General features: G+C 37.8%; 1 protein-coding gene across 2 annotated transcripts; it reads right to left on the bottom strand.

Annotated features, from left to right (window-relative positions):
* Nucleotides 1-201: 201 nt before the first annotated feature.
* hcn3 (hyperpolarization activated cyclic nucleotide-gated potassium channel 3) lies at nt 202-19,229 on the bottom strand. 2 transcript variants are annotated; one of them, XM_032581526.1, is made up of 12 exons: nt 18,797-19,229; nt 18,464-18,620; nt 16,410-16,722; nt 14,194-14,248; nt 13,987-14,098; nt 11,008-13,900; nt 6,057-6,486; nt 4,030-4,191; nt 3,704-3,922; nt 2,499-2,645; nt 1,826-2,066; nt 202-1,059 (listed from the first exon to the last, which is right to left on the bottom strand). In XM_032581526.1, exons 6-12 carry the CDS (start codon nt 11,463-11,465, stop codon nt 851-853), a joined length of 1,866 nt encoding a protein of 621 aa, XP_032437417.1. In that variant the 5' UTR covers nt 11,466-13,900; nt 13,987-14,098; nt 14,194-14,248; nt 16,410-16,722; nt 18,464-18,620; nt 18,797-19,229; the 3' UTR covers nt 202-850. The 2 variants fall into 2 exon arrangements, with proteins under 2 accessions (XP_032437417.1, XP_032437416.1); XM_032581525.1 differs by lacking the exons at nt 18,464-18,620; nt 18,797-19,229 and adding an exon at nt 16,868-16,978.
* Nucleotides 19,230-23,974: the final 4,745 nt, after the last annotated feature.

The following is a 23,974-nucleotide window of genomic DNA, read 5'->3' as shown; positions in this document are numbered from 1 at the left end:
TGACCAAAACACTTTATAAACAAACTTTATTAGCAGGATCTTAAGCATGTAAAACAAGAGGCAGTTGATGAAGAAATGCAAACAAACTCAGTTTTACCTTTTCTCCGCCTGTCTTTGCCTCTCTTCCTGGTGAAAAGTGCTGGACAAGAATCATATATCAGCAGAATTTAAGTGATTCAATCTGATAAAGTAATAACATACTGAGAGTTTTATTCATTTATTTATTTTTTGTGCATCTGATCATTTAAAAATACATTATTCTTTGAAACCCAGTGTAACTATAAATCCTGACAATGACAAATGAGAAAAATAGGGTGATGTAAAAGTTCACCACCACCTGCAGCTGCGGTCACAGTTGAGTTATTACATCACTGGAGCTTATCGCCCATCGGTATTAACCTCCATGTGACACAACATACAGATCTTAGGGATCATTTGAATCAGAAAGCTTTATGATGCACCACCATCTGGTGCTCCCATCCCAGTGCTGGGCAAACAGAAATCCAGTCCTTGAGGTCCAGTGGATTTTTGGATGTGTTTCTGCTTCAACGCCTGATTTATATGATATACAGTCTATAACTTGTTTAAAAAAAACATGTGGATCTATTCATACAGAAAGAAAAGAGAAAAAGCAGTGACAAAGGTTTATTCAGTTTGTGAACATTAATAAAATCCAAGTAAACATTATGTTGAATTTTAATATTCAAGTGACAAATTCTAATTAATGAACGTGCAATAGTTTCAATCAAGTGATGCAGCATTTAATAACATCTGTATTTTTTATTTTCTTGAGATCTGTTGAAAAGTGCTTTATCTGTCTGTCTGGAGTCTCTTTCTCTTTCTTCTTATTTCACTCAGACTCAGTTGTTGGAGGCTGATAACTGGATCTACGTGAAACTCGATCCAGTCGCTCCACAGCCACGCTCTCAAACGCCCGCCTCATCAGAGGATGCTCCTCCAGGACTTCGTTGAAGTCGTCCACGCTCAGCGAATAAAGGCGACAGTAGGTGTCGGCCCTCACGCTGGCCGTCCGTCGGCCCTGAGTTAGTAGGCAGATCTCTGAACCAAGAAAAATAATCGGTTTAGTCATAAAGGTAGAAGAAAAACTCAACACATGTTGAAAAAACACAAAATCTTTCTACATATTTTTGGTCTAGTTTCTAGTCCAAATATTTTAGGGAACTTGAAGTATCTTTTCAACAAGATATTGGAGCTGGTTTTGAGTCCGTAATACCTTAATATTGACTTAAAAATGTACTACTTCAGCAGGCTGATTATTTTACTTATAGTATTGGAAAAATGTCTTGTAATAAGTGAAATAATATGCCAGTGGAACTAGTACTTGTTATTTATATTAAGAAATAATTTACTTAAAACAAGCTCCTATATCTTGCAGAAATGCTATTTGTAAGTTAGTTTTGTCTTATTTCAAGTGAATTTTTCTTGTTTGCTCAAGAAAAATTAATGGTAAGATTTAGGGGTTTTTTTCACAGTGCAAGATAAAAAAAAAAAACTACACTGCAAAACTTATTTACAGTATAATTATAATCAAGCAACTTGCACATTATCGTCATTGCTTTTGCAGAGTGTAATATTTCATAAATTTCTGTTTTTTCTTCTAAATGACATCAAGTCAATGACGAAAAATTACATTTCCCATTAGAAATTCAGAAGAAATAGTAGAGATTAGTTGGAAAATGTAGTGAAGTTGCAACCAAGGGTTCGGTGGTTGATTTTATAGAAGGGCAGCAATAATCTAAATAATGAAGATTCTCATAGATTTGATAAGTAGCTGAATAGAGTTTTAATACTCCACTGTATTTACCTCCAAAGTAGGCTCCATCACTGAGCATTAACTCCTTACTGCCACGCGGGATAATCGTGACGGTGCCATGCTGGATGAAATACATTTTCCGACCCAGCGTTCCCTCTCGTATTACATAGTCTCCCGGCTGGAAAACTTCAAAGCGCAGCTTGGTCAGGATCACGGTGACAAAGTGAGGGTCGGTGTTGGCAAAGAGCGGCATGTTGGCGACAAGTCCACGGCAGTTATAGCTGACAATCTCCTGCATAACAGAGAAAAAATGGACAGAAATGAACTAAGTGGAAAACACATTTTTAGTGTTCCTCTGTGCATGTTGAAGACTGTTGATAAAATGTATGACTAGTAACTCATTTAAAGTGTTAAACTCCAGTCTTCAAGGGTCATTGTTCTGCAACTTTAAGATTTGATTCTGGCTCAACACACCTGAATGAAATAGCTAAGTTCCCTCCTCAGCTTTCAGTCAAGTTCTGCTAATTTACTGTACTTGGGTGGATCTTATATGAAGTATTACATAAACATTGTGGCAATCATACAATAATTATGTCACTTAAACTAATGGCACTTGCATACACTCTGTCTGCACCTTAAATTTTAACAATAATCTACTCTCATTAATAACTCTTGGAACTAAAAGAAAGAACAATCAAAGTCACATGTCTGAAGAATAACCCACCTCCTTCAGTGGGTCGCTGAGTTCTCCCAGTATACTGTCTTCATCAAACATCTTGCCTTGGAATCGGTGCTCATAGTAATCATGAATCCTCTGCCGCACATCGGCTGGCAGTTTATGAAACGACATATACTGCTCCACTTGCTTGTACTGCAAAATCACATAAAATACATTGTGACTCGACCTTCATGAGGATGGAGTCAAAGTTCTGTGGCGCTTATGTCAGGTGTTGTGAGTCCTGTTTCCTGCCATGTGTTTGCTGAATTACATCACTGTAATTAAAATTATTCCATTTGTTTTGTGTGGGGTTTTTTGTCTCCCATTCTAAGTGGATTACAAACTCATTTGTGATCACTGTCTGCTGTCAGTAGAGGTGCTGCCATTTGTCATCATCTGCTCGGTTTTATCATGTGGAAATCCCCAGTAAAAGGTCACAGTGAAAATCCATTAGATAGTAAACATGTTATATGTAGCTCTGTCTCTCTGAGCAAAGTTTGAAGAAGTAAGCAAGCCTCTGATCTGAAACATGACTGTGATATTAAAACTCAAAGCCAGAGGCACATTAGCGTCCACGTGACTCTCCTGGAACATATTATCCACTAAACATTTGAGTGTGTAGCCAAAAGGTTTTAGTCTTAAACCTTTACAAGAGAGCTATTATGCTAAATTTATATTTTTGCACGTTTTTACACATTCTTTAACTGCTCATAGAAATGCTTAGAAAGAACGTGTCGTTTTTTCGGGTCTGGAAAATTAGCTGTTTCTAAAAACTGCCGGTTGTTAAGTGACAAACAATCAACGGGCACTGAGCCGTTACCTAGCGATCACTGCAAAGCGCAGCCCGTCTCCTAGCAACGCAAGCTGAGCTCCAGAATGTTCGGTCGGCAGATTTTACCGCTGAAACAATAAAACACTGAAAACGACAAGTGTTTTATTGATGACTTACCATTCAGAAAGTATGTCTGTATAATGTGCAGAGACGGTTGTATAATTAAATTAGCAGCTTATTTGGATTTAAAGTGACAAGAGCCAATAAAACACCTCATTCTGAGACGAACTCAAAATAGTCAGATTTGAGCAGACTAAAATCTCATAATCTAAGACTGACTATGTGCAAAAAAATGATAAAAATGTTATGTACAGCCCATAGACCTACCCTAACCTGTTCAAGAAAACATAATATTTAGGGTCTTATCAGATATAATTACCTTCTCCTGATACTGGCGATGGGATGCATCCAAAGATTGGACCAGGTTAGTTGCGTGACCCAGGAACATGGCATAGCAGGTAGCCCCAACAACCATGCTGATCATGGTGAGCCAAACATCGGTCATGCCCTCTGGAGGGTGAGCGCCGTATCCTATACATAACATGTGACTCATGGCCATGAACAGGGCGTAGGAGTATTGTATATGCCAGGTGGCGTTCTGAAGAGAAGAAGATTTCATGTAGCTGTGATTGCATTTATGTTATAGATATTCAATTATTGAATTTTTCCTTTGAGGTTAGACGTTTAGGCAGAGCCTGGACTCACCACCATGTTGTTTTTAGATACCCAACAGTCTGGAGGAAAGTCTTGCAGCATAGGAACCATGAAGGTCAGACAGCCATCCCAGTGACACAGCAGCAGCATCATACCAATCAAGTTGACTATACGCACCACAGCACTGGCCAAGTCATAAGTCATGTGGAAAATCTGTAACAGGAGAAGTTAAATAAGTTCCTGTTCAGTTTATTTAAAGCCTCCAAGATATCCAAGTGCTATAATAGAAAATGTTTCAAAAACAAGATATATAAATCACAAAGTGTAAATGTGAGATAAAAGGGAGAAATAACATTAGCAGATTAGAACACAAAGTGTATTGAGAAAATAATAACAAAACAGCTTATTCAGTGTTGAAAGACACCAGGAAATGGAAATCAATTTAAAAACTGAAGGCAAAGTTGCCTGTCTGACATACTAAGACAACTTTTACAAAGTTTTGCCACCAAACACTCAAGTTTCTTGTTCTTGGGGCGGTACAACAGGACAGACAAGTATGATGAGAGAAACTGAGCTGTATGCTGGAATGTGCCAGCTCCAGGCAGAAACCACACTTTTTTCTTATTGTAAACATAGTTGTGAGGCATGACTAAGTCCGGTATACAGTGAATTTTATGATAGTGAAGACTGGCAGAGGTGAGTGCAGAAACACCCAAATGGGTCACTGATAGCTTAAAGTACAGTCGGTTAGATCTGAACACAAGAGCATCTGTTTTCTGCTCATTGTAACTAACACAATTTGAGCCATCCACACCTTGGTGTCATTAAGATACAATAAGAAGGGCTCAGTGGAAGGCGGGTTATTGGAGTCCACAACATTTAGATCTCACAGTCATCAGGGTAGTGATGGGACACTATTTCACGTTTCCTCAAAATAGACTCAAACAGAAGAAGGTTCAGGCAAATAAAAAGAAGTCCAAAGATTGATCCTTGAGGTACACCAGAAAAATTTAAATAAAGGAGTGGCAGCAGACTGAAGACAGTCAATTGCCTAATTTCCACTAACCAGTACAGCATGGGTTGGTGTGGTTCAGTATGCTAACCTCTTCTCCGTTGTCAAGTGTTACTCTATCCACTTAATGTCTGGTTCGGTTCGAGTTAAATTGGGTTTGTCATCATTAGCAGTGGGTTTCCCTCTACGTGGACGTGAAAATGGGTAGGAACATTGGGGGAATGTGGGTGGGCTGTGTGAACAAACAAAGTCAATGTCATTTTTTATCCTTACACACCCGTTTCTCTGAAATGTCTAGTATGTCCTATGAAGTTGAAGCTGTATGAGCTTTGCTCCTCTAGATCTGACCATAGAATTAATGATTTGTAGCTCACCATCTTGCCAACTACTATAGTCTCATCAGATTATGATTAAGTAGGGCTGGGCAAGGGATCAATAACACTAAATATTGGGAAAGACACACGATCAACATCAATAGATAAAATGTTCAATAATTTCACTGAACCTGATTCAGAACTGAACAGCATTCTGGGGAATGTAGGCAGAGGACAGACTTTAGTCGCTCAACCTCTCACATCTAGCTAAGCAAAGTTGGTGGAATCAACTGACTGACACACTCTATGGTTACCTAGCAACTCCCTCATTCTTTGGTTACTTAGCAACAACCTGTTGAGTAACTTGTGCAGCAGCAGTATGAGGTTTCGCCACCATTCCTCATAACTGCTTAAAAATACAAAATAACAGAATGGAGTGAAAGGAGAAAACTAGTACAACCGCTCAAGAGGAAACTGAATAAAACAGGAAAGGTCAAGTTACCAGTTGACCTTTTGATAATGGATTTTATCAATACATTCTGGAAAACCAGCCATTTATATGGCCCAAAATGAAAATGAGTTTGATACCTCTGCTCCAGACAAGAGATAAGCATCACTCAGATGATGCAGTTAAATAAAGAAGCGAAAGGGTGACAAGGCTCCTTGAGTGAGTGGCTGAAAAGATGACATTCAAAACTGAGGAAACAATACAAACCAAGGGTGCAGTTTTACTTTTTGTTCCATTCTTTTACCTCTTCCCACTGATGGATGTATCGGATGAGACGTGAGAGTCGGAGAAGACGCAGCAGGCTGAGGATCTTGGTGAAACGCACAATCCTCAGAGCACGGGCCGTCCTGTACACATCAGACGACTCATGGCGGGACTCCAGGTCAACGATTAGAAAAATGTAATCAACAGGGATGGAGGAAACAAAGTCTACCAGGAACCAGGTGCGGAGGTAGTGCATGCGGATCTCTTTGGGGTCCAGAATAATGTGACTGTCCTCTCCCGGGATACCGGTACGAAAGTTAAAGACCAGATCCATGAGGAAGAGCGTGTCAGACAGGAAATTGAAGATAATCCAGGGTATGGTGTTTTGGTCTTCAAAGAAGGTGATTCCCCAGGGCAGGATGATCAGATTACCCATCATCAGAAGAAGCATCACAATATCCCAGTAAAACCTGCACAAAACAAGAGAGATCGATTAGATCTGTGGTTCTCTGATGAGATTACCTACAAAACCTAGACTGTGTAGATGTTTAGGTTAATCTTCAGGTTCTCACACTAATTATGAAAGAACTTTGTTTACCTTAAATAGAGTTTTTTTAATGAAGGTATAAATCTCAAAAGATTTCTGTACCTGAACTCTTTTATATGGAAATCCCATGTACAAAAACACCCTCATAAACTCTCAGTCATTCTTCATCCAAAGCATCAAGTCATTGTTATTCTGCAGCTGCTGTAATCAGGAAAACTGACCTGCCTTTCCGATTTGCATGGTTGGCTGAACTGTGTCTTTGAAAAGGTTTCATGTCTCAGATACAAGAACGTCATCATGTGTCATATTTCCTTCATTCCATGACAACAGATTACAAATTTAAACATATTTGAGTAACATTTCCTCACTTTGTTGAACTTTCTAAAGAACCATTTTCCAACAGATTCCTGAAATACTCTAATGAACCATTAATTACATTCTAGAGTATATAAGTGTATTGGCAGAAAGTGAAGGCAAATAGAAGCAAAGTAAGGAAAAAATATAAAAACAGACAAAATAAGAAAATGAGAAGAATCAGCATAGACCGATACTAAACCTCAGATATCTGTATTGGCATTGGAAGTGAAAAGAGTCCATCCCTAAACAAAACCTAGCAGAACATGATTAGAAACACTTAATACTGTATTAAGACAGGAAGAAACTACCATCAAAAGGCTGACGTGTTCAAGTCAGAGTCCGTTCTCTGTTAATTTGCTCTCTCAGATTATATCATACTGTGATAAAACATCATTTCACTGGTTAACAATTTTTTTAAAGGTTTAATTTATCTGTTAAACTTGTTAATTTTAAATAATAGCTTCATGATTTGTACTAATTACCAGGGAAAGACATCCATCTCATTATTCTCTGAATAGTTTCTGTCACAAGAATACCCCCTGCCATTAAAAATGAATACTGCTTGCCGTATATGTTGAACAAGGCATTGAACAGAAGAGCGTATCACTCCCAGTGGAAATGTCTGCCTTGTGATTTGTGTGGAGCAGTGAACCTTATGGCTTCACTCTCTACTCATGTCAATTCCACTGGCCTATATGTCTCCAGTGTCTCGTTATGCACCAAAGGCTTGGTTTGGATTTCCTTACAGATTGTTTACATCACTCACAGATTGCTTTTCTGGCTCTCTGTCGCTCTTTCAATTACTCTGTGACGATAACTGAATATCAGCTGGACTAATTTTGATTACAGCATTCGTCCTCTTAAAGCAGACCAAGAGGAGATAAAGAACGAGTTAATTGAGATTTTCGTTTTCCTTCCCGTTCATTCCTCCTTCAATCCCCTTTTGGTCGTCGTGTCCTCCATGTCAACATGCTGGTTTACATGACTACTTATGTTCCAGCAGATTAGTGGCTACTTCCTGCTGCTAATAACTCCACCGATGACTCTGAAGGGTTTTACAGCTGCCCACGTCGGCCGGGTGTTCACATTTATACAAGATTAATGTGCAAGTGTAGTTTCAGTGGCAGAAAAAGCTTTTAGACCAGATATTAATGGTTTATATTGAGAAACATGCAGCACTGATGTGTCATACGCAGCATTAAGAGCATGCATATTTTGTTAGATTATAAGTTAAAATATCAATATATTTTGTTAGAATTTTACACTACAAAAACACAAAATCTTACTTATTTTTGGTCTAGCTTCTTAAGACAAAACTAACTCACAAGCAACATGTGGGCAAGATATAAGAGCTTGATTTAAGTCTATAATTTCTTAATATTAATGACAAAATACTAGTTATTTGTAAAATAATCCACCAGTGGAACAAGGTATTTTTGCCATATATAATTGGAATAATCTCCCAGTGAAACTAGCACTTTTTAATCAATATTAAGCAATTATTTACTTAAACAAGCTCCCTTGCTGAAAAGTTGTTTGTAAGTTAGTTTTCTCCTATTTCAAGTGTATTTGATTGTAACAAGAATAAAAAATTAAATGTGGTTTTAAAAATGTTTTAAATGAAAAGAAAATGTGTGCATTCAGGTTACATTTGTTTTCTCTGTAGCTCTTTTGAAATATTTCTTATCCACTTTTGCACATTCTTCTTTGCAAAATAGGTAATAGTAAACAGTTTTTGAATTTGCCACTGACTTGGTTTGTTTCAGGTCTGGACTTTGATTAGGCCATTCAAACACATTATTATGAATTGTGCTCTGTGAGATATTTAGGGGTTGAGGCATTATTTTATATCCTAGCACAGCTGTGAACGTCTATTCTTCTCTGCTGGTGTGTCTGTCGTCTTCATTATTTGTACTAAATTACACACAACTGGACTATATTTACTAATAAGGGAACTTCTTAAGATGAATAATTGCAATGGACTTTAATTATGGGAATCAGATTTAAAGTGGAAGAAGTCAAACTACACTTCAGATTATTTTTTAAATTGAAAGACATGTTATTTCCCTTCTGTTTAACAATTATGCATCATTTTGTGTTGGTAATATACACTGAAGTTTGAATCAAATGTGGAGAAGTTCAAAAGGTATTTATATTTTTGCCAGTCTGCAAACTTTCCAACTCTTTTTGGTTCCTTTTGGAGGAACCCATGTGAACCTAAACTGTAAACGGGTGCGGTGCGGTTCCAACTGGTCCATTATAAAGAGGAAGCTGGACCATAAGGTCTAAGGAGAGCAGGCTCTCTGTAATCTCCCCCTCAGCTGTCTGTGTATTATTGCATAATAGAGCAAGATGGGAATTATAGGGATTCTTATGGGCATTAATCCCTGTGCAACGGTTTATCCTCCCTGTCTGGCAAAGGCCTGATGGTTAAAAATTGTTCAAATCTGATGCCGGGTATCGTTTATGACCTCACGCCGAGGCTGCTCTGGGGTCACCATTAAGATGGTGTGCTCCAAAAGCGTGGCGATTCAACAAAACCGTCCCAAACTGAGGCTGAACACCAGTAAACGAAGGTCAAATGTTCTGTTAAAATGGTGAGGGTCAAGAAAGAGAGTTGTATGAACTGGAAAATATTGAGTCACGTTAGAGTTGCATGATTAATCCAGTTGATCTTGCCCTAAATACTGTATCATTATTGAAATCCCTTCATCGCCTTATCATGTGCTGGAAACCATGACATCAGCTGATGTCCTTGGAGAACTGGACCTCACAATCTGTTTGTTTGGCTGCGTTTGCTGCTTTCAAGGGAGGTTTATAGACACAATGGCAAATTTGGAGACCGTAAAAAGACATTACAATATATTTTCCAGCCACATAGAATAACTTATAACACAATCAAACCTTCAGTTGTTATAAAAAAACAAATGGGTCTATATGAAAAATAACTTAAAAGAAATTTCACTTTGTAATTTAACAAATTGGGCTTCTGTCTCTTTCTGAATCTCCACCTTCAGGAAATCATCACAACATGGCTCCTCTATTATCACTGTAACAACGTTTTTACCAGCGTTACACTGAGAAGTGGCTCGTATAATGAGCTCTGCAGATACACAATTCCACCAGGTGTTTGCTAATTGCTGCTGGCTAGTCTGAAGGAGCTGAGTGGGGGAAGCATAGGGAAATGCAGCTCTGTGGAGCGGAAGATTGGAAACTGCAGCCCTGAGGAGGAGCTAAGTCCACCCAGGCGTTTAGCACAGCTGAATGGTTGCCATGGAGATTAAAGGATTTCTCAAACGTGCATGAAAGAATCAAGACAGCACTCCAGGTATGTTTTGGATGAAGAAATAACATTACAACATGATGTAAACCTGAAAATGTCTATTTTTACAAGAATGTATCAGACCCATTGTAGATGGAAAAAAGGTGTAAATTTTCACCAAAAAAAATCTCTGAAATACTCTAGAAAAAACAAGGGCATTTCTAAGTTTGAATAGGTAAAAATATGCAAGAAAAGAACTTAAACATTTAATTTTTTAATTTCATAAATTTTGAGAGAAGAAAATGGACATTTCTGAGTTTGAAAAATTGCTAATTTGCAAGAAAATCCACCAGATATTTTCAAGAAAACTTTTTTCTGAAATAGTTGAAAAAAAATTGAAAATTGAAACTCAGAAATGTCCTTGTTTTACTAGAAAACTTCTGAGATTAATCTGAAAAATTCTGTGTTTTTCTAGCAGATTTTCGTCTTTTGAAACTCATAAATCTTCTCTTTTTTTACTAGAAAATTTCGTAGAGAAATCAAAGAAATTTGTAAGTTTTTTTCCTTGTAATTTTCAATGTTTCAAACTCATAAATGTCTTTGTTTTTCCTAGAAAATTCCTTAGGTTACAAATTTGTCAGTCTTTTAGGCGGAAATGTACTTTTATTTTAATCAATAATGGCCCTAACATACAGTACGCCGTCGTAGATTTTCCATAAGGCTGCCCCTCTAAACAACACAGATTTTTTTCCCCCTCCGCCAGGAACTTAAATAATTTTTCTATTTTGAATCAGGACCTCCATGGCCACCCAAACTGAAGATTACCTGAAATCACTGTAGGGGTGGATGATCCACACCCCAAAGCTCTTGACCCTTTCCTGCTCTGCTGCGACCCCCTTGTGGCTGCCGAACATGCGCAGTGAGAACTTGTTGACGCCGGGCTGCAGCATGGAGCCGAACTGCTTCTGGAAGTACGTGGACTGATCCTGCAGCAGGTCATCCAGGCCGACCTCGCCCTCTGCGCCCATGTCCAAGCTGCCGTCCGGGTCTGCCGTGTAGTCGTCATTGTGGGTCTTGACCAGAGTGAAGAGAGTCCGGGAAATGTCGCTTCTCTTCTCGGTCTTTGGAGAGGGGGTGCTCGGAGGAGTCGTCCTCTGGGAGCTGCTCCTCCATCTGGAGAAGCGCAGGCTGCTCCAGCTGCGGTACCGGGAGGTCTCCGCTTTGTGAGCCGGACTTTCTCCGGTTCCTCTCTGATCGTCTATGCTCCTAGAAGGGCTGGTCATTTCTGTATGGTTTTCACTTAAAACTGGAAAAAAAGTTTAAAGTTTTTCTGTAACTTGTCTCGAGATCTAAATGTTTATTAAAACTTCCATTTAGTATTTTGTGTCCAAGTTAAAAACTACAACACTCAAAAGTGAAAGCCTCAAAGTTATACATAAAAAAAAAACTAGAAAAGTTGTATGAATGAATCCTGCTCCGTGAAAAACCGCAAACTTGGTCCGCGGATGTGTTTTCCTCTCGAATGACCAGGAGAGGATGGATGCAAATTGCCACAGAGGACTCAGTGGCCTTCTGTAATCGGCTTTTTGTCACAGCCGCGTCCACTCAACCCTCTTCCTCCCCCCCCTCCATCCTCGTCCTCCCTCCGGTGGAAGTGGCCTCCCTCCCCTCCTGAGAGGAGAGTCCCACTAAGTGGTCTTATGTTGCACCGTCTACATGCGAAATGTCTGAGTGAGTAGGAACAAAAAAACTTAATGAATAACTCAACACAATTGAATTTAAAAAAAAAAAATGGAAACCTATCACTTCACTCACAACTTCTGATTGATATTAATGAGGAGGAATTAATGTTAAGGGTCGTTATTTACGCAAATTATCTGCTAATTAAAGCGTTATATTTATGAATGCTGTTTGTAAAGTTACACAGTAAAATAACATAACAGCAATATTTAAGTTTATCATATTTTCCCCATGTTAGTCAATGTCAGAGTTTCAAACGAAATGTTTAGCTTTCAAATTGACGCAAAAGTTTTGCTTGCAAACTAAATTTTTAGTTCCAAACTAAATGTCTAACTATTTAGCTTCCAAACTAGATTTATGATTTACAAACTAAACATTTAGGTTGAAATTAAATATTTATTTTTGCTAATGAAATGTTTAACCTTTAACATTGAATTTGAAAACCAAAAATGTAGCTCAGACATAAACAATTAGTTGGGAACTAAATATATTGTTTGTAAACCAAATATTTGGCTTCCTAAATATTTAGTTAATACTGATACTAACAATGCACATGATTGCACAGCACATGATTTGTGGACTTAAAGGATCCAAATACAGACTCGGAGACCAGGACACTTAAAGTATTTAAACGCAGCAAAGAGAAGCTGGCTGTTTGGTTTATTTTTAGTAATTTTGGTTTTATATCTGCGTTTTGTTTTTAGTTTGTTTTTTTTTACCCAAGAACAATTAGATATTGAAACAAGTCAAAACAAGAAATGATAGTTGTATGTGATTTAGAACAAGTATTTAGACAAGAGACATCAAGAAGAATAGACATGTGATGGTATTTAGTGTCCTTATTCGAACTTTAAGTAACATCCTGAGCAGATTATGTTTGCTTTTATTATAGCAAGTATTCAGGTTTTGTTTTTCTACAGCGATCCCAATAAATTACTTAATTTAAGTTTTCTTAGAAACAAAAAAAGTATATTTTCTGAAATCTACCGAGGCAACACAGGAGATTATGGTTTAGCGATCCCCACATTATGTCTGCACTTGTGTGTGTTATTGTGTCTGAGTGGGATCAGTCATAATAAAGTGTAGACTCAAACACAACAGATGTGGGGTTTGAGTCTTTATGCTTTTTTTATCTTCTTATTCTAAATCCCCCATTTAGTAAAGCTCTTCTCAATTTAAAGAAACCTTTCAGAGTAAATACAGGGTTCAGATTTACTAACATCACGTTTATTTGACTGCTGCTGTGGCCAAACAGAATAATTGATCATGGATTATTGTGTAACAGTTTTGCTTTAAAGATGTCTCTACTGAAGCGGCTTGTCTGGTTCAAATGCAAAAACTTGTTGCACTACTTTTTCTGTGAACCTTATGTGAAAACAAATATGGATTTTGTGTATTATTAACCTTATGACATTTTATAAAATGCTTTGTAGTATTTTTGAGGGGCGTCAAACATGAAAGCATCAAACTCTAAATACTTTTAGATGTATTCCTGGTCAAACATCTGAATCAAATCAAATTCCCTCTTAAAAATGTTATCAAATCCTACAGAATTCAGCTGTTTATTACTCTCACAATTAAACCTTCCTGTATTTATAGATTCTGTTTTTCAGTAATTATCCTACTTAACTACACTTTATATTTGTATGGTACCTGCATCCTGTCTGCATGTGATACAAACCAGTTCAAACTTAGACTTAAAAACATCCATTCTCAAAAGACTGAAAGTGCGCAAATTTATTCATAACAGAGATTCACAAATACTACAATACAAGTCGAAACAACTAGCTCAGTTTTCAGGCGTTTTATTTGAGCTTTTTAAATGCAGTTTGTAACGGTAAAAACACTTTCATATCATCATAAGGTTCCATTTCTGCAAGTATAAAATGTTTTTTTGGAGTTTGTTACGGCTGTGGGTTTGTAGTTTTATCTGCTTAACTTCTCTTGAGCTTGAGTTGGTTGTATGGCACAAAATTCCCTGAAAAACAGAACAATTTGTTATTCTTTAGTGTGTAGCTACATTTCCTATAAACGTTTGATGTGTTTCGTTAAATTGCTTCTTACCCAGGTTTTTCATTCTTTGTCACATATTTGCATATCGGGCTGGGTGCTGATAGATTTGCTTTCAGACTGATGATCTCTTGTTTCCAGACTTCAGACTCTGCATTAAAGGTCGCTTAAAGAAAAAGAAAGGCAGCGGGTCAGAATTGAGCTGTCGTTCCTGCATTTGACCACATGGTGGCAGAGGAGCAGCATGTCTGTGTTTCCTACCTGTGATGCTTTTGAGCGTTTCCTCTAGAGATGCCAGCTCCTGGTTTTTTGTTTTCTGTATGGGAGAAATGAGAAATCATGACACTCCATGTATATTTTTACATTTTTAGAATATATCTTAAATGTTTCAGAACATGACACCAATTTAAATATTGATCAAACACAACATGCAGTTTTTGTGAAATAATAATAACTGGTTTCTGCCACATTTAGTAGCAACAATCAAGCGTTTCTGATAACTTGCAATGAGTTTTTCCAGCCGTGGAGGAATTTTGGTTCACTCATCTTTACTGAATTGCTGTGATTCAGCCCCAATGGAGGGTTTCTGAGCAAGAATGGCATTTTCAAGGTCATGCCACAATATCTCAATAGGTTTGAGGTCAGGACTTTGATTAGGCCACTACAAGGTCTTCATTTTGTGTGGTGAGTTTTGGATCATTGTCCTGATGCAGAACCCTAGTTCATTTCAGTTTGAGGTCACAAGCAGACGGCCGGACGTTTCCCTTCAGAAAAAATTGAAACGAGCCTTAATCACTTTTCCACCCAGGAACATGGATGTTAACTTAAAAACATTATTCTAGGTTCAAAAACATCCACAAGTGTGCTTTCTCTAAGTCAAGATGCTGTGAATAAATAAACCCAACGACATCATCATCCAAGCTTCAATAGATGTTTGGGGTGTGGTGTATGTATACTTGTGAGTCTGAGGAAAGCTGTAAAAGAAAATTTTCTAAAGACAATTATCTCTGTCATTTTGGGATTTTACAAATAGAAATATTCTAACCCTGATTCAGAGTCATACAGTGAGGATAAAATAAGGTTGTGTGTGAGTCTTATAGTGTAAATACAAATATCTGATTTTAGCTGCAGGTCTTGCCATGCTTAAGGTGATCACACTAAATTTATAAATGTGTGTGAGTGAATATTGACTTCCAGTTTATAAGGTTAAAGTGTTAATTTGTTGACCTAAGAGTCGGATATCTTTTCTGCTGCTGAGAACAAATACATCAGTTTCACCTTACAGGTGTGGACACTCCTTCCATTTATTTGTTCTGTAAATTACTTTCATGCCACGGCTCTTGTATGAATTCAGGTTATGTTTGAAGTACTGAAGGAGTCATTAAACCCAGATCATGTAGGATGTGATGACTCTGACCAGCAGCACCGGCTCCACGCCCAGCATCAAGATGAAAAGGCGCTGAACGATGGAGACACCACGCCTCATCATCGGAGCGGTTTGTGATCCTGTTTCATGAAGGGTGTGGTGAAATTTGATATGGGGGAGCGCAAGCAAATCAACCACAAACATAAAGGAAAGAATGATAAAAAAGAGTCCATTCAGCAACCCATAAACACAGGAGGAAGATAGTTATGCAGTTATGGAAAACACAAACAAAAGCTTCTATGTATTTTATCTAGATTACAGCTGGGTCCTCGTATTACCTTCTGATGCTTCAGGTAAACTAACAATATATGAATGAAGCTATTTGCATTTAGAACGATTTAGAAAGCACCAATAAAAATAAGGAAAAAGGAAATGATAAAAGGCACACCAGGGATGAGGTAAAAACTATTTAAAAATTATGTAGCTTTATGTTATTAAAGCTAAAGTTTAATCAGTAATACTTTTATAACAAATTTATGTCAGATCATGATTTCTTGATTAATGCCAAGTTGTCATAACAAAGACATTTTGAATAATGTCAACTTTGTATTAAAAGTGTCATGAATTACCGAATGACACTTTATGACAACAGTCATAAATATTCATGAAGACTTACTCATGTTCATGACAGGTGCTATGTCATGTTTATGACGGTGTCATGACTGTCTTATTCACAACCTGTCAAATAAAGTGTTACCTTTTCTTTCCGCATGCATAGGTTCTTTCAGGTTACTCCGACTTCCTTGTGCCAAAACTGCCACCTGTTTAGTACAACTGAAAGTACCAAACACACCCAGAAGAAACAGAACCAGCATCCCATTATAGAGGCTAAATCTCCATGCTAATGTAAATATCCTCCAGAAAATTAGGTGAGTTCTTTGTGAATAATTAGGAGTTATGATCCACAAACACTAATCCATGAATAGATGGAGGTCAACTGCATTTCTTAATTTCTGTTTTAACCTAAATGTGTTTGAAAAAAGCGTTTTTGCATCTTTTGGAAGCAGAAAAACAGACAAAGTAGAAAGAAATGTATTTTAAAACATTTTACGATTTGCTCCTGACATGCGGCGGCCTCAGATTTCTTGTCCTCCAGCTGCTTGGTGAGTTTGGGCTGGTTAGCCTCCATGTCCTTCAACTTCTCTTCCCCAGTTGTTTTAATGTTCTGCAACGACTTTTTAAAATTGATTTCATACTGAAGTCTGTCATAAGACACACGTTTGGCTGTCTTCAGTTCTTCGTTCTTCTTGGTTATTGTATCCATCTCTTTGTACTGGCCCATGATAACCATGAGCAGCCCCAGGTTAATCAGGATGAAAAAGACGGAGATAATCGCCAAGTTCAGCATGGATGCGTCTGGGTTGCTGTAAAGAAGAAAACAAGCACAGTTAGACTTAGACGTGGCAGGAAAAGTGTTGACAGGTTTTTGGAGCAGCAGCAGGATTCTTGTTGCTAGCAGTGGAAAACAAACATTTAACTTCCTCTTTTACAGCCGGCAGTTCTCAATACCGTTTATTGTGAAGTCACTGTATTGTCAGCTCTCCTCTGCTCCTCTATCCTCTACGCTGATATTGTGGACAGGACAGAACAGGAAGTGTAGGCTGTCATTTCAAACTCTATTTACATGTGTCCCTCCCATTATTCAGTTTTTTTTTCCAGTCATTCGTTGAACCTGCTGTGTAGCTTTTGACCAAATTTCTTGAGGTAACAATGCAGGAATGCACTTTGGCCTATCGCTCATTGCTGTACTTCTCCAAGGCAGCAGGGTGACCTAATAGGATCGGACCTGGCTGAGTTTGTGAGGGGCTTCAGAGACTCTTGGAGCAAGTTTATTTACATGTATGCAAAGGGCTCTGGTTCTTCATAGAACTGCTAAGCCCTGGAAAAGTCTCTGAACCATTCAGTGCATGTTTTTGTACCAAAAACACAGATTTAAACAGAAATACTTGGTCACAACAGTACTACTCCACCAAAAAGAGATCAACATAAATGCTCCTAAGTTAAATAACATATTTTTCTGGTTCATAATCAGAATTTCTATAATATTGTCCTGATAAATATACAACATTTAACTCCAAACAACATTGTACTGACTTTTGTGGATTTAATTATCAACTTGGGTGGCACATACATCTAGTAATTGCAAGTTTAAGATAAAGTAATGCTCTTTATGGCTGAAGTTTTTTTTAATTACTCCGGTCAAACTGGTCACATACTATACAATATTAATCCATCCCATTTACATGCAACCCATATGAACCTCATATGTCACATTTATAAAGACAATCTTCAAATCCTCCACTAAATACAGCGCTTACTCCTCTTCTCAGCTGTTTTCTATCCCTTTATTTCCCTCTATCTGCACTTTCACTCAGCTACTTCCCATTCTTATCTGAACACAAACCCTCCAGTTGATTTGAAACATTTTTCTGTGAGCAGTCATCATGCAGTCGAAGGAGCCACGCAAAAGCTGCAAAAATAACAACAAAACCTCATCCAAGAAATCATTACCACATCAGGAGTGGCTCCTACAGTTTGGTGCATCCATTAAAAGACATTTAAGGTCAATCTCTAAAAGAATAATGGCAAGAGGAAAGGAGAAATCCTTGTATCTGATGAGGTTTTGTTCAGGTTCTCAGGTTGTCAGTCCAAGCAGAGGGTTTTTTACCAAGTGTTAGAAAGTACTTTTTAAAAGTTGTTTTCATTTGTCTGATCCAGTTTTGAGCCCCTGAAATAAACAGGTTGTTAAAAAAAAAAAAACACGCTTTGCATTTTATACCATGTTTTTGTTCAGCTAACTGAATTAAAGCTGAAAGCTTGTATTCCACTGTCTGAGTTGTTTCATTTGAATGCAGCTGCAATAAATTTAAATGTTGGTTTCTGTTATTATGCAGGATAGTTATTCAGAATGTTTCAGATAGTTGTCTCTTCTGACCAACTCAGCAGTTTCTGTCTGTTCTCGTTACTTTACATGCAAAATTCCCACCGGTTAGCTAGCTGAGTGAAATCAAATTTTAGTGTATTTACTACATTACTGCAAACTCTTACTAATTCCTTATAAAAAAAATACTTCCATTATGGCAGAATAAAATGCATAGTACTTACTTTCTTCCTTTCACAGTACTGCGTCTCTGGAAGGATCCTGATCTCAGATTGCAAACAAATGAAAATCAACACTTGAATTTCCTGCTTGGCAACTTAATGGCGCTGCCAGCCTGCCCACAACTTCGAAGGTCCTGGCTGACGGGAAGATCCTGATTCTCTGGAAAACATTAACGATGTATTTTCTGACTGTCAAGGTGAAAGAAGCCAACGCAGTGGGTCTCTTGTTTCTACAGACCTTTCTGTGACTTTATATTTCAAAATTATGATGAACCTATACAAGGACAAGCATTTCAAATATTTTTTCACATCATCAGATGAATGTTGAACACTAACCCCTATGTTATGCGGGTAGTGATGTCAGATGGTGAACCATGTAGGTTGTTACCGCCTCCTGGAGAAAGACACCAGCTCCCCTGCAAGAGATACACTGAACTGATTTAAAATGACGTTCTTTGGCAAGAGCCACAAACTTAACTATTCAGAGCAAAAGAAACCCTACAAGAGCCAAATAGAAGGATCATCCCACAGTAAGAACGTGGAATGAAAATAAATCAGTATCTTGATCTTTGTTGGAAGAAGTGGATGAAAGTCAGCAAAAAGAAAAAGAAAAAAAATCCAGTTCAGCAGCCATGTAGCAATACGAAATATTATCATGATAGGGGTTTGTTTTATTTCTCTTAGCAAAGCTGAGCTAAATTAATGCAGAGATTTTAGAGCAACATTTCCAGAGGAAAAGATGTAGTCAGATGTTTTTCACTGAGACTTTAGAGAAAAAAACATTCCAGAGGAACAGTGAAGGAACAAGAGCCTGCTGAACTGGCTCAGTCTGCTGCCCTAGTAAAGGAGAATACTGGTGGTTTTAGAAAGCACTGAGGAATTAAAAAACAAGATGATCTGGAGGCAAGATAAGAGTGACTGAGGACATCTAGAGAAAACACTTTGGAACAACAAGAGATGCCACAACTCCAAGACAAAAAAGCAAAAAATTAGATTTTAGAAGCATAGCAAAGGAAACTAAATGTAATCAAAAGGAAATTAGCCATACTAACACCATAAATGTGGATGAATTACTTTGCAAAAATATGACTGAATAAAACAAAATGAAAGCGGAGTAGAACTGTGAAAAACAGTACAGTTTCCTTCCAAGGAGCCATGATTTTTAGCAATGTTATAAAAGTTTCACAATTCTCCAGAAAGAGTTTTTCTTGAATAAAATGCCTTTTTTAAAAGGGTAGAACAATTAACATTTAAAGTGAATTATAAGCTACTCTAGTCAGTAGTGAAAAATACATGCCTATGAGTTAAAGAAAAACGTAGGAGCTTAAATCCCCAAGAATTTCTGACAGCTTGGTCAAACAAATATCCATTCATTATCTTTTTGTATCAGACAATTGAGTCGCTCACACTAAGCGAAGGAAAGACTTGCAAAAAATGCATCCAAATATGAATGTAAGATTCTGGGATTGATTCCCCTTCTATACATTTTGGTAAAAAAAATAAATAAAATGTGTAGCCTGTTCATAAACTTGTAATAAGAAGTATTTTGTTAGAAAAATCTGAATCTTTTGGGTCAGTCAAGAATTTAAATGTGTCATTGAAGAACATGTTCTGCTTTTTCAATCTGATTATGATGTGTAACAACCTACATTTAAACGTCACTGCGCCAAATACTTGTTCTTACATGTTATTTTGATTTTGTCTTTCACTCTGAGCAATATGCGTCATGTATTATCTTCTTATATGAGTTGTTAGGTGTCATCTGTGTTTCTGTCTTCTTCTGGAGAAGTACAAGTAAAGTTTTAGACAACAGTAGCTTGGATAAATCGACACTCCCGTCAGGTCAGTGGAAAACGTATTATGACTGAGACTGCACTTGAATACCTTCCACCCACAGAGTTTGTGATAACAACAAGAAACCACATCATTGGCATTTTTTGGAGTGCGATACTATGAAGCACTCACTCACCCAGTTTCTGCAGATGTTGGAAAGGTGTTTAAAGCATCTTTAGTGTTTTGGGGAAAAATTTACTTGATTTTGATGACAGAGCCAATTAGTAGCCTGAAAATTCATGACAGGCTGTGCTAGCTGTAGTGTAAAAGAGAGAAAGGGGGAGGAGGAATAAGCAGTTCCACACAGAGGAGCAATTGATTGTGCTATGACCCTCCTCCTGGCTCTGATTGGCTGTTGATAGTTAGCACTGGCAGAAGGCAAAGGAGCTGGTTTCTTTCACAGATTATCTACAGTACAGACCAAAAGTTTGGACACACTTTCTCATTGAATTCAATGAGAAGGTGTGTACTGTATCTCATACCAAACTGTCACAAGATAATGACAGTTTCAACAAATATGTAAGAATATATTTTATTAAAGTTACATACTGCAGCTTTAAGCTGCTATTGCAAAGTTGCTTTGCCACAGACCCTGCTGCTGTCAGTATTTGCCAAAAAACTACTTGCATGTGGCTAAGTTAAAAATGTTATCTTTCTCAGTGGAAACACTAATGTATACACTTGCAAAAAGGCAAATCATTTTAGTCAATGCTAGGGATGATTTATGGCCATTTTGACAGACTGTGAGTGTGGGAGCAGTTGTATTTTTCCAGGGTTTTAACTCTGCTATTTTTATAGCCCATCAATTTAAAGCCAGACTAAGGTGAGGTTTCTGTACAACTGATAAGACTCCACTATGATAAGGGACACAGCTGAAAATGAAACCTGCCAAGTACAGTACCTCTAGTATGTTAGCTCCACAGCTACGTGCAAATGTGTGCTCATGCTAAAGATTTGAAAGTGCCAAATAACAAGAAAGTTCTTTGCATTTAGAGACATCATGTTAGGTAAAAGAAATACAGTGCAGAACCTTTGTTCAACTTTTAGTTTAAATAATAGGGTGTTCTAGTAGTTTTGCTCTTTTGAGTTTCTCTACTTTTTCAGATTAGTGTGGTACATGATATGGTTTGGTACTCTGTTTTATGGTCCGCGTATTCCGAGTGTTGAAGGTGGCCTTGGAATGGTACAGTTTGGGTGTGTGTATGAGCCACTTTCACAAAGGAAACCGACAAAATAGCATACTGAACTGCACCGCCCCATACCACACCGCTCATTAGAAATGAGGCATAAGTGACTTTAAATGTGGCATGGATGTTTGTGCCAAACAGACTGGTCTGAATAGCACAAAATCTTTTGATCTACTGGGTTTGCCAGCGCAAACATCTCTAGGTTTCCAGAGAATGGTCAGAAAAAGAGAAAATACCCAGTGAGCAGTGCTTGTTTGACTTGCTGGTGTCAGAGGAGATTGAGCAAACTAATTCCAGATGAGAGAAAGGTGATAATTACTCAAATAATTACTTGATATCTACATATACGAAGGTATAAAACACAAAACATCAAAGCAAATGGGTAACAGCTGTGGAAGACCATAGTGTCTGCCAACCATCTAATTTAAGAACAGGAAAATTAGTTTATTATTAGTCTATTAAAACGGCTTAACAAACTAGACAATCTAGTCTGATGAGTTACAATTATAAACAGCATCAAAGCAAGGATCCATTCTCTTTTATCACCATAATTCACCCAACCTCTGATGGCTGCTTCTTACAAAACAAAACGCCATGTTAATAAAGTTTAAATAATCTCAAACTGGGTTCTTGAACATGAGAATGAGCTCACTGCAGTCCAGTGACCTCAAGTCAATTTACCAATAGGGTAACACTTTATTTGACAGGGTGTGGATAAGACTGACATGACACTGTCATAAAGTCTATTAAAAGTGCCAACTTTGCATTATCTTGTAAATAATGACACTTTAATGCAAAGTTGGCACTTTTACTGGACTTTCAATGCAACTTTTAAAGCAACTTTGCATTAAAAGTGTCATTATTTACCGAATGACACTTCATGACAACAATTATGGACATTCATAAAGACTCCTTCATGTTCATGACAGGTGTTATGTCATCCTTATACACACCCCATCAAATAAAGATAAAGTGTTACCACCACTAGCAATGTGTACCTAATAAAGTGACCAGTGTGTCTGCATTATGTTTCTTCTTAGTGTTTGAATTTTGAAGTTTTTGCTGCACTGTTTTTCATACTAGCAGGCTTTTTTCTACCCTCAGCTGGAGGCTTTTCAGACTGTCCTTGAAAACATCAGCAAAAGCATCTCCCAGTTAGACTGACATTTGTTTTATCATCACTTCCCGGCAACATGTTGCCCATCCTGCATCCCTCCCGCACCATACAGAATCCACATTTCTTCAACCACTCCACTCCCACTTAAACCTTTCAGACACTTCTTTCTGCACATACACTCTTCTCCAGTATGAATATAAATTGGTCAGTGATCCCATCACAGACCTAGTTCTAGAGGAACCTACTCTAACAGACTCAGGATCGCACTGCAACATCGCACAACCATGACTTCAACTGGAGGTCCCATTGGCTTTTTGATGATTGCCCTGACAGCTCTTCTGTGTTCTGATCAGGGAGGTAACATATTTCAGACTTCTCAATCATTTGAACTTATCACAATCTTACATCTTCACTGCTTTTAGTCTTTTTGTTGCTTGGTCTTCTGTTTCTCAGAGACAAAGACTATTACCCTACCAAACGTCCAGTCCCACCTGCTGCTCCTACTTCTCTGAATCTCGGTGCCATCATCCAGAAAGGTCATTGTCGTCCCAGATACCTTCCAAGCTAATTTCCTCGGTCCAATGCCAGCCATTTGGTCCGCCGTGGAAAGTCCATCAATCGCCTAGAGTCATGGAACAGTTTGTGCTGTGGCAAGCCAGAAGAAGAAAAACTGTGCTGCACCCAACAAGCTGTAAGTACTAGAGAAGTGGGATAGGGATTTGTTTTACTATTTATGACTGACAGATCTAGGGCTTGAAGGTCTCAGAGTTCTCACTTCATAATTATTTAATGACAAGAGCCCTACTGTTTACCATTTACATTTGATGACTTTGAACCACTCCTAATATGTTTATGTAAGAAGCTAGTCTTTGGATGATTTCTTTTGCTCAACAGTTTAGCCTTGTTTTTGACCTGGTCAAAAAAAAAAGTTTTAGACCTTTAGTTTGATACATTTCTTTTTTTACTAGAAATAATCAAGAACAATTCCTAAAGAGGTATTATTCTTGATGGAGCTTTTCTTGAAGTTTTCATAAGCATGAAAATCTCTCTTCAACTATATGCCAGTAATTTTTTCTTTCTTCTTCACAGTGGACACTAGCCCTCTCCCAGTTCAAGACATTGGTATATGAGTGCCGTGAATACAAAGGAGATGCTCGATGGAGCTGCTTCGACAGTGACTTGCCAAACCAAAACTGCAGCTGTGTGGAGGATTACATTGCTCCCACCATGTCCCCAGAGCCAGGGTTCACCTTCAACCAGAATGCATGTTAAATATGACAGATAATATAATCACTCCCATCAATAGAGAACAAAGGAAACCCAATAAAGCAAATTACTATCTTTACTGCTTATCCATATCTTCTGTCTCACCTAGGC

This window comes from Xiphophorus hellerii, chromosome 13, assembly GCF_003331165.1.
Source record: "Xiphophorus hellerii strain 12219 chromosome 13, Xiphophorus_hellerii-4.1, whole genome shotgun sequence".
Classification (NCBI taxonomy): Eukaryota; Metazoa; Chordata; class Actinopteri; order Cyprinodontiformes; family Poeciliidae; genus Xiphophorus; species Xiphophorus hellerii.
This window is presented reverse-complemented; position numbering and strand designations above follow the sequence as displayed.

Bases quoted from the DNA above. Each gene is read 5' to 3' on its own strand.
- hcn3 (XM_032581526.1), bottom strand. From the start codon at position 11,465: ATGACCAGCCCTTCTAGGAGCATAGACGATCAGAGAGGAACCGGAGAA. The intron at 3,923-4,029 runs GTGAGTCCAGGC...TCTTCTCTTCAG, and splicing joins TATCTAAAAACAACATGGTG to AACGCCACCTGGCATATACA. The intron at 1,060-1,825 runs GTAAATACAGTG...TTCTTGGTTCAG, and splicing joins TGATGGAGCCTACTTTGGAG to AGATCTGCCTACTAACTCAG.